This window comes from Thunnus albacares, chromosome 13, assembly GCF_914725855.1.
Source record: "Thunnus albacares chromosome 13, fThuAlb1.1, whole genome shotgun sequence".
NCBI classification, from domain to species: domain Eukaryota; kingdom Metazoa; phylum Chordata; class Actinopteri; order Scombriformes; family Scombridae; genus Thunnus; species Thunnus albacares.
This window is the reverse complement of record NC_058118.1, coordinates 13,633,482-13,644,684: the sequence shown is the minus strand read 5'-3', so window position 1 is coordinate 13,644,684 and position 11,203 is coordinate 13,633,482. Positions and strand designations below refer to the sequence as shown.

The following is an 11,203-nucleotide window of genomic DNA, read 5'->3' as shown; positions in this document are numbered from 1 at the left end:
TTATTACACAGTTTAAGATTCATAGCCAAGTCATACATAATACAAAATAAAATGGGACTCAAGGATATAGATACAATTAAAAAAAAAAAAAAAAGCCACAAACAATAAATAAAAATCTATGTAAAGTGACTAAAAAGAGAACTAAAACTAGGCCTATATACTCCAAATATATGCTCAATATAAACAGTGCAATGATAACACCCAATAACACACTGCACATTAGTTGTGCCAGTCAAAGAGATAATGTCATGTGCTGGTATGGCAGTATGTACAGACCTTCAAGTATGCAGAGGTATGTATTGTTGGTGTGTGTGTACAAGTGTGTAATAATAGAGGGGTACTGAGATTTCGTAATACAGAGAATAATATTAATACTATAGAGACCTAGAATATTGTAATAATAATAAAATAAGGGTAATTTAAAAGGATTAAAACAATACAATAGATTTCACTCCCTCTGTAGTGTCATTAGTTTGGTCTACTGCTGTTGCCTCTTAATCCTTGTTCCCTTAAATAGTGCTCTCCTCATGCCTGAGCACACATACACACACACACACACAGCCTCCCCCAATCACCCTCCACGATGAAACTAGGTCAGAGTTTCCACACACACACAACCCCCACCCCCTTGAAAAAAAACATAGATATAGACATGGAGAGACAGTCAGTCAGTGTCACAACTCTGCCACAAACTGGAATGACCAAATGCTGTTGATTTGTTTAATTGGTTTGTAAAACATGCTTCATGCTTCATTCATTTTATTTTAAACACATGCACCTGTGCATTTGTTTAGTGATCATACGAAGGGGTAGATCATAGCAAAGAATTCCAGTTCAGGAGGGAGCTGCAGGTAGGACGATAGTATCTGCTCCAGCTGGTCCTCCTGCTCTACGGTGTTGTCATTTACTGAGTAGATTCTCACCTGGAAGACATGATGACCAACAAGAGTATCGTCATGCTGTGTGTATATGCATCTCAGATTCAGGCAGTATTGATCTTTTTCTCACTCTGATATTGTTGAGTAAGCTCCTTTGTGTCAGTCGGATGTGCAGCAGCTTCTCTACAGTGATGACCTCCAAGAAAGCCCAGATTCCCAAATGCTCCAGACGTTCGCACATCTTCACCAGCTCCAGCAGCTCCACATCCAACGGCTCACTGCAATTGCTCAGGTCCAGACTCAGATGCTGCAGACAGACAAGATCAAGGGTTACCCTCATTGTTTTGATGAACTATTTGGATTGAAATCCATTTGTTCCTTCACCACATGACTATGGTTCTGTCCTGCCATGCCCCTTGCTCCAAACATAACGTGTAATTAAATGTAACTACCTCTAAACATCTCAAAATACACATAAAACTCATGTTTATCTATCATCTGTCCCTCTATTAAAGCCCAGATAACTACAGACAAAACTATTTTTGAAGAAAAAAGTGAAAAAGTGAGACGTTTAATGAAGATACTTCTAACTTTTTATCTCCAGACCTTAGCAAATCACAGAGAAATGGCCTGAATTGATTACTCTTGAATTGATTTTTCACATATGGTCTTTTTGGTTTCAGCATCACCCTGTAATGCTGCCTGCTCAGCACCCTGACCTGCAGGCTGCGGCTGTACTGAGGCAGCATGTCACAGAGGACAGGCTTGGCTGTCCAGCCTTCGTCAGGGGAGTAGAAGGCTACCATGGTGAATTCTGTCAGGGGGATCTCAGGCCGCAGTATCCTCGCGAGCCGGTCAGTGTTGATGACTTGGTGCACTGTAATTTTGACTTTCAGGTCGGGGGAGCTCGATGCTAAAGTTGCCCATGAGCCACCACACACCGGCTTGACAGAGGAGATGAAGCAGAGACAGAAATGAAGAAAGGAAGCCTGTGGGGGTTTCATTTTCACCAGTGCATGTGTCCACCTCAAAGCTAACATCTGTGATTTTTCAATGATGGCCTTCAGTGTCGTCACACTTCTGCCATAAGCAGTTAAGCAGTTTTTATTAGGGACCATCTGCCACACCAATAACTACTATATCCCACTTGGCGATTCAGCAGGCAGTGTTGTTACACTGTTCAAATCAAGGCCTCTCAATCAATTTGTTCCCCGCTTACCTGTCGATGGGGCTCATTTAAAGTGCAGTGCAGCGAGAACGTTTGCAAGGTGATCTCATCTCTCCTGGGGTTCAGCCTCCCTCCTCGGTGTCTGTGCTGGAGAGCCATAAGCAGCTCGTCTGACAGACAGGAGTAACTGAGGCTCAGGTCAGTGAGGCCTTGCAGGTGGCGCATGATGCAAGGAACGTTGGAGTTTAGGTGGACAGGCACAGCACCAGAGAAGAATCCTTCCAAATTCAAAGAGGAGATGTAACACCGGGTGGGAGGAAAGCGCCTCTGAGAATGTGACAGAGCAGAAAGCAGCTCCAGACCCTACAGGTTAAAGGATTGGGAATCAAAAAACAGATTAAGAAATTTAAAAAAATACAGATATATTTTTTCAGAATACAGGAAGAGAACTGTGGATGACAGTGACATTTTCACAATGGTATCAATTTTGTATGGTGGCCCTGAGGTGCAAAACACAATAACATTGGACAACAAATCTGAAAACGTAACATTTCAAAAACAACATTAACAAATTAGAAAACACAACAACAAAAAAGTAAAACACAACAGAAAAATAGAAAACACAAAAACATTTCACAAAATATTATAAAATGTTTTTTTCTTGTTTTGTTTTGTTGTTGTGTTTTGCACCTCTGGGCCACTGTACCTTTGTCCTTCCTCTTGTCTAAAAAGACACAACTCAACAAGACTTTTAATTAATTATAGAAAATTATCATAGTGGTGAACCCTGCAATTACATTAATTATTAATGTAGGCAAGCATAAAGCATTACTCAAGAAGAGATGGAAACTACAAATTACGTCCTGATTCAAATCTCTGCGCACATCAGAGAGCATTCAAAAAATTGTTCAAAATGGCGTGATGCTCTAACACTGTTTGACTGACTGACTGTTTGTAGTTTAGCCTACAGTCTCCAATCTGTTGCTGATTCAAACCATTCTGTTAAGGTCATTACAAATCTTGGCCATGTAAAGCATTGTTTATAAGTATGAAAGCTCAAGAACCATCAATATGCTGCAGAGATATTGCATCTGGATATTGTGTGTGGATTTTGTGATCTTTCAGAGGTGAGCTGGTCAGAGGGGACCTCCACTACAAAAAGCTACTGATTCGGTCAGTGACACTGAGGATTCAGGACACTCAGTTCATTCAAATACTGAACACCTAACTCTCAGCTGATGAGATCTGACCACCGTCACATTGAATTAAAGCACCCAAGCAGTGTCATATCTGCTGAGAGATTATCTTCTATTCACCTGATGCATGGAGTTTCGCATCCAGTTCAGACTAATGGTGGTGAGCTTTGAGGCTTTTCGGAGGAAGTGAATCAGGCAGTTTACCAAAGAGTTCCTGAGCCCTAAAGTCCAGGCAGTCCGGTCCAACTCCAACTTTATGAGGGTGAGGGATTTTAGTGGGGCCTTCACCCTGTTGAGGCAAAATAATGGGGGGATTAATTGAGCTACTGAACTGTGTCATGGTTAAATAACATCATAGGATAATGTGATAAAAAAAAAAAGGTTTGGTTTAGACATGCCTTCAGGAGATGCACTCTTTTACCTGGTAAGCTCAGAAAACAGCCCACTGATGGTTTGCTCCAGTCGCTGGGCGATCAAGGACCTGCGTGGAGGACACACAGACACCTCCAGCCTCTCTAGATAGACTCCCAGGGAGCGGGCATAGCCCACAGAAGAGCAATATTCAGACTGCCTGAATTTGGACAAGCGACCACTGAACTGGAAGAGGCGAAAGCGCCAGAGAGAGGGAGAGCGCATGACTTTGTGCCAGTGATGACAGACTACGTCCGCACTCATACGATCACCGTCAGGAAGGAAACTGAACACATGCCGCAAGCACACATCAGGAAGTATCCCCCAGCAGCTTGTCTTCTTCATTGAGCTACCCTCACCACCTTCTTCACTGAGATCTGAGTCATCTTCTCCTGTCTCTCCCTCACTGTCCTCATCCTCGTCACTAAAATTTTCCTCCCATGTGTTGTCATCTCGCAGTGTATTATCGTCATCCATCTTTGTTTGGATTTGTTTGGATGGAGTGCCACAGAATTTACCTGAAGAGAATATGGCAAAGTGTTGGATTTAAAGAGGGATTTATATTGATTGCTGCACCTTGTATTATCACAGTGGATGTCAGTAAAAGCAATTTTCTGGAGGCTAATCCTACATGTAGATTTAGAGAAAAAAAGTCACAAAAGTCTGGAAAATGTCAAAGAATTACCCAAAAAGAGATCGGAAACAGAGAGATTACCTGCAGCTACAAGCAGTCCAACAGTTAAAGCAGTCCACTGAGGAAGAACATAACACAGCATTCAATGTTGTTCTGTTGTGACATCACAAGGACTCAGTTCTCAGTAGTAGTACAATTCAATTCTAAATATTTTATTTGTTCCTCAAGGGGCCATTCAATGCATTCCCAAAATCAATTGGTACCATTTCTAGTAAGGCAATCATTATAAAGGGTTTATAACTTGTAACTAATGTAATTAATGCTTTACAGATCAGTTATAAACCATCAATAAAAACAACTTTGGGTTGCCAGGATGTGAAGAATTCGTTTGACTGGTTACACCATTTGACCACTTCACAAGATGTGCACCACAATCCATTTATAAATTTAACACTTATTACTGCAGACTTGATTATTAAAACCTTTTACTGTATTAATGACTTCTTAATGTTTATAAATGCACACTTGATAGATTTATTATTGGATTACTAGAACTAAAAGCACTTTTTTTTTTTTTACAAGAATAACACTTACCAAATCTAGAAACCCTGCATTTGTTTTATATAATGCCTCATAATTCTATCTCTATAAAACAGTAAATTACTTAACAAAGCCGTTATGTTAATAAAACCCTTATAAATATCAAACAGTCTAAAATACAAATGTGAGAGTGTATCGATTAAAAGAAATATAAAAAGTTGAAAGGAACAATAGCATTGGTGGAAGAAGTATTCAGATCCTTTACTTAAGTAAAAAAAGCACCAATACAGCAATGTAAAAATAATTTTAAAACGTACATACATACAAACGTACATTGCACTAAAAGTAGTGGTTTGGTTCCTCTGACTCCTACCTATATTATTATATATGACATCATTAGATTATTAATACTGAAGCATCAGTGTGTCAGCAGCATGTTACTGTTGTAGCTTCTGGAGGAGGAGCTAGTTTAAATTACTTTATATATAGTTAGCTAGTTTAGTCCAGTGGTTCCCAACCTAGGGGTCGGGGCCCTCCAAAGGGTCACCAGATAAATCTGAGATGATTAATGGGAAAGGAAAGAAGAAAAAACAAAGTTCTGACACAGATTTTTTTCATTTTTTGGTGAAATATTGGATCCTTTGGACATTTAGTGAAATGAAACCATATGAGACATCTAGAGGGAAAAAATCACACTGCTTCTTGTAAGACGTCAAAAGCCAAAAAGCTTGGAAACCACTGGTTTCAAATGTAACAATGTGTTGTATTTTAAAAGCTTGTTATATTATCCAAAAAATCTTCATCTGAAAAGTCACTAAAGCTGTTAAATAAATGTAGTGGAGCCGAAAGTACAATGTTTCCCTCTGAAATGTAGTGGAGTGGAAGTATAAAGTAGCATCAAATGGAAATACTCAAGTAAAGTATAAGTATCTAAAAAAATTGTACCTAAGTACAGTACTTGAGTAAATGTACTTCGTTACTTTCCACCACTGCACAATGGAAATTGGCAGTGCTTAATTCATGGCTGGCCAACAGTGTCCAACATCATGGAAGTACATGATGTCAAAACAAGCAAATGCATTTATTAATCAATACACAGAGTGAACCAGTGACCAGCTGTTTTCCCCCAGACTTGCCTGAACCCAAGCAGAGTTTTTTCTCTGTGGATAATAATAGTGTTTACATTTTCCTCTCTTCACTCTCTGCACAGGAAGGCCTCTATTGTGCAGCTCCTATTGAGAGAAAGAGTATTTAATGTAATATATGAGAAGTCAGACTGGTTTTGTACACATGCAGTTTATTTGTATTAACACATCATTAAAAACATCACAGGAATTAAACATAACATAAATTATATAAGGAATAGACATGGCTAAGCTTATGTGTTAACAGACAGATATGTATTATCAGAAACAGATATTAGGCCATGCTAATAACTTTTAGGTGCGGGAAGTATTTCCTGAGAGCATTAATATAGAGAGAAGACATCTTTTTTTTTAAGTACAAGCAGCATTTTTCTCTGATGAGGATTCAGTTCATTTCTTCGAGTTCTTCAGCCCTTCAAACAGTAGACACTTTGCCTGCGCAGAGATAAAGCCAACAGTCAGAGGCTCACTAGTAAATACAGTGACATAAACTGGTATCTTGAGTGGAAAGCATGTGTTTGTGTCTATATTTGCATCTCTATCTGTTTACAAGTTCCTTTGCCAACCTCGTGCCAGCGGAGTGTGTCAGCGGGCAGCCCCAGATGGCAGTGAGGGCAGGTGTGTGTTTGATCGGGTGCCTCCAGATTTCTTTGCCCCCAGCAGGGCCCCTCACTGCCCCACAGAGGGCGACATGTGGAGTGGGAGGACCACGCAACGCCAAAATGAGGTCGAGGGTCTGTCTGGTAGCTCACTTTCTGTCCAGTAGAGGGCAGTGGTGACAAAGGATCTGAGTCTTCCTGCAACACAGCAACAATGAAGTGTTGTGTTACCATAAAATAAGGATATAAACTAAAATAGAACTGCATAAGATATTTGACGGCTCATTTTTGAGTTTTGATCTTGAATCTTGACCAGCAAACTGACAGACTCTAGTGACGACATCATCTGAAGACAAATCCTGGAGCTACTCTGAAGACAATGAATGAATGAACAATGCTGATTTTACTGAGATATACTCAGTGTGAGCACTTTCTAACTCTTGCCCTACATTCAGATACAAATATATTGGAGGGAAATATGTCAATCACAATTCGATGAAGAGACTCACTCATAATATCAATTACACTGATAATTCAGTCTCAATGGACAAAAAGTGCGTTCATGACTTGATACTGCGAGTTCCAGCTTAGAGAATTATTTTTCTCTTTTTGTAGTTATTGATTTTTTTTTAAATTACTAGAGCAGCACAATGAATAGTTGTTCTAGTGAGACAATGCAGAAGAAAAGATTATCATACTGAAATTTCATCTGGTCCTGTGAAGTCTTCTTTTTTTCAGAGCTTTAAAAAATTAAACTGCTTTGTCACAAATATTTTCGTGCACCTTTGCAGCACTACAAGATTTGTGAAAATATAGCATCTCTAAAATATGTATCATTTATCCCATACCAATGTTCAGTATATGCACTTCATGTTGTACACTTTGGTATTTTTTACTGTCAGTTGTAATCTCATCACTGGGGCTTTGCTCTGTTTTTCTTCAGCACATTTTATAAACCATTAACTGACACACGTCTTACAAAACTTGTACAAGTAACAACTCTATTTTTTATAATAATTACTATGAATAAAAGAATTACTATTAGAAAGACTGCAGATGTTAGTGAAATGAAGAAAATTAGTTGAGACAGCTGTTCAGAGTAACAGCTTTTTCATTTCTCAGTGTAAACATCTAACCTGCAGCATCTCAGTGACATAATCTGTTTTAGTTAGAAATGTTACAACCTGTTCAGGAGTTTGCGGACGATACTCTGGATCAAGAGACCTCAGGCAATACCAGCAGGGTTCAGATGGGCGATCTGTGAAAACACAAACACAGACGCAACATTAACAGAAACACACATTTACAGGTTTACAGCCTCATTTAACAGCATGTGTATGTGTGTGTGTGTGTGTTTGTGTGATGACCTACTGTGTATGTTGGAGGGATGAGGTGACACTGAAGGGAGGGTCAGCTCTTCCTCTGTTGGCTGGGGGCACAACGGGAGGCAGTCAGCGTCATCCTGTATGTTTGTGGTTATGAGAGTCTCTGTGTCACCGATCCATAGCTCCTCCCCAGCCTTCATCAATCACACCAACCAAAGGACACAGCAGCAAAATCTTGAACAAAAGTCAACTATATATATATATACACTATCAGCTATATGTATATATATATATATATAATATAACTATTTTCTTTTTATATTAAATTAACTCTGATGGATGTAGGTTTACGGTATATATTCTAAAATCTGATGTATTGTTGATTTTTCCTGTCCATTCTGACCTGACTGGCCTCTACCTCTCCATCACAAGCTCCACTGTCAGCCTGCTCAACCTCCTCTGGTTCCTGGAGGTTTTGGGGCTCCTCACTGCAGTTCTGAGTCAATGTGTCAACCTGGGTAGAAGTCGTCCCACTGAGGTTTGAGAGAAAAGCAGCAGAATTAAAAAACATGCCCTCTTAACCGCCTGACTAGAAGGTTATCAGCAAATCAATCTTCAGCTGATTACACCAGCTGAGGATCTACTGTGACACTCAAGACGAGCACCTGATCAGGCATGATCATTCAGACTCTCCTTGCCTTACCTTTGGGTGCACTCTCCCTGTTCCTCCCTCTCTCCCTCCATCCCTGCTCATGTGTCTCCCTCCCAGGGTGCCTGATGCGTTATTTCCTCTTAATCCCACCGTTCTCTGACTTTCCCCTCTCTTCCTCTGCCCCTGCCTGTCCTCCTTTCTGTCTAACTGTCTGCGCTCCCCCCTCCCTCGCCGTGTGTGAAACGGAAACTCCAGGCTTTCAATATTTGATGTGTCTGAATAGCTCACAAGCAGGTATCTGTAAAGAGTACTAAGGTGAGGGCTCAGGTGTCTCTGTGGTGGATTCTGCTGTGACATAAGCAAACTTCCAAAGAACGACAAAGAAATACAAATTCTCCAAAAAGTTTCTGGCAGCTGCATACAGTGTTCCCACCACCTACTTACTACCGTCAATATTGCATTTATAAACACAATCACTTTATTCAGCAAATTCTCAAAAATGTCACTTCTGATTCAGGACCATCATCACCTTTTTACTGGTTTAGAGAAAAACCTTTGATGGATTCATTGATGAGTCGATTGACAGAAAAAAAAAATCTATTTGTGATTTATTTTGAGTCATTTTTTTAAGCAAATATCCTAAACATTCTCTCATTCCAGCTTCTCAACTGGACGAATTTTCTGCTTTTTTTGTTTTGAATGATTGTTAACTGAATATCTTTGAGTGTTAGTCAAACAAAAGAAGCACAACGATGATGTCAAACTCAGGCTTTAGTAAATCCTGATGGCCATTACACACTAATTTTTGACATTTACAATTTATCAATTAACCTAGGAAACAAACATCAGATTAATCAATAATAGAATAATAGTAATAATATAATAATAGTTGCAGCCCTACACTGATTCATTGAAAAACAAAAAAAACTTCTACTTCTGTCACAAATGAGATCATTCTTCAAACAGACAAAACACATGTTTTAAAGAGGCGACCAAAGAGAACAAAAGTGTGTCATCTCTGCGTTCATTGATGACAGCAGGACTGCCATCTTGTGCACACTACGGCATCACGCCTGCATTGTAAGTGACTCACTCCTCCAGCAGATGGAGGGAGAGCGTTTCCTTTACGGCTCGAAAACTCGTAGGTGGACAAGTCAGATGTGCAAAGCCACATCAGTGATGCAGGAAATGTCTGTCTTACTCTCTTTTCCCTCCCTGTCTCTTTGTCACTGTTTGTCCATTTTGTCTATCTGGCATTTCATTTTTTTCCCTCTCTTCTATAGTCCAGGAGCATCTCTTGCTTTCTATTTAGCTATCTCTTCCTGCGCGTCTAACATCTTCATTGGCCTTTACAAACTACAAATAATCCTGTAAGATATGATAGGCAGCACACACATCAATGCATCAATGAGCGCCATTTTCAACCACAATTATCATCTAAATTACAGTATGTGACTGGGGTTTTAATTTCAGGGTCGTTTGGAAGAGCTGTGGAATGTGTGTGTGTGTGTGTGTTTGTGTGCTTGTGTGTCACTAAATGGTGTGTGTGTATGTCAGTGCACTCGCTAATGTGTGTGTCAGTACGTGTCTTCCTGTAAGTGCACGGCAGGTAGGGAGTAATTTGAGTGTTTTTCCTGTATATGTGTGTGTTTTTTTGTGGGAGGAGGGAGACAGGAACATAAGTGGTGATGACTCACCAGTCTTTTGTGACAGTGGTGCAGAGAGAGTGCTTTTCACCCATTTCTCTCCCTTGGGGCTTGCATACAAAACAAGAAACGGAGAGATGATAAAAAAGAAAAAGAGAGGAAGATTGGGTGTTAGGGAGCATTAAGGAGGAACGGAGGGCATGGATAATTGTAGGAAAAAGGGGAGAAGATGGGAATGGGGGGGAGAGAGAACGGGATGAAGAAAAGGGGAGAGGAGATGAAAAGAGAGCAAAAAGACAAGGGTTGCAGAGATCATAAACAAAGGATGCGGTTTCAAGGGAGAGGCCTTCGCAGCTCTGCCTCTGTTGTCCTAATTGCTGGTGAAAGCATGCTTGATGAGGCATATCATGTGGCAAAGATTATGTTCAACAATGGTGGTTTAACAGACAGCAAAATTAACAAACATGGGGAGGAGTGAGACACAGTCACGAGCTTAAGCTTGAATTTGAAAAGGTCTTCGAAGTTAGTAGCTGCATCACATAGGAAAGTTCAAACAACTTGACTCTTTGAGGAGCTTCATAGTGACAGTGATGTTTAAAGAAAATATCTAATAATCACTCATGTATCAGCCACTTATTTGCTAAAAAAAAAACCTAGTGTAGTGCTGATGAGTTGACTTCAAGTTGACAGGGTTTCTCAACATTTTAAGTCATTTTGTGATGCATTAACTCACCCTGTATTTTGAACGAGAGGTATCAATTTGTAGGTGTTTGCCATGCCTCATGTCTTTCTTAGAAATGTTCAAATTTCAGATCTCTACTCTCACAGCAGCTTTTACATCCTCAGGTCTCGAACAGCTGACCAACATATGAATAGTTTTATAACACTTGTGAGAATTCCTTTCAGTCCTTTTGTGTACAAATTGTTATGACTTAGTAAATATGCTAAATATGTACTGTATGTAAAATGCAAAATATAATTAATTGCGGGTCGCAGCAACACTGCTTGT

The 11,203-nt window shown here is 39.9% G+C and overlaps 1 protein-coding gene across 1 annotated transcript; it reads right to left on the bottom strand.

The window, feature by feature from the left end:
- Positions 1-206: 206 nt before the first annotated feature.
- On the bottom strand, positions 207-4,573 carry LOC122995540 (F-box only protein 39-like). Its single transcript, XM_044370834.1, has 7 exons — positions 4,369-4,573; positions 3,664-4,171; positions 3,363-3,531; positions 2,098-2,409; positions 1,598-1,822; positions 1,009-1,185; positions 207-923 (listed from the first exon to the last, which is right to left on the bottom strand). Exons 1-7 carry the CDS (start codon positions 4,427-4,429, stop codon positions 798-800), a joined length of 1,578 nt encoding a protein of 525 aa, XP_044226769.1. The 5' UTR covers positions 4,430-4,573; the 3' UTR covers positions 207-797.
- Positions 4,574-11,203: the final 6,630 nt, after the last annotated feature.

What these genes read in the sequence shown, in the direction of transcription:
- LOC122995540 (XM_044370834.1), bottom strand. Translation starts at nt 4,429, where the DNA reads ATGCTGTGTTATGTTCTTCCTCAGTGGACTGCTTTAACTGTTGGACTG. An exon ending in CTGTTTTCTGAGCTTACCAG is followed by an intron (nt 3,532 to 3,663) that starts GTAAAAGAGTGC and finishes TTGCCTCAACAG; the next exon opens with GGTGAAGGCCCCACTAAAAT. An exon ending in AGTACAGCCGCAGCCTGCAG is followed by an intron (nt 1,186 to 1,597) that starts GTCAGGGTGCTG and finishes GTCTGTCTGCAG; the next exon opens with CATCTGAGTCTGGACCTGAG.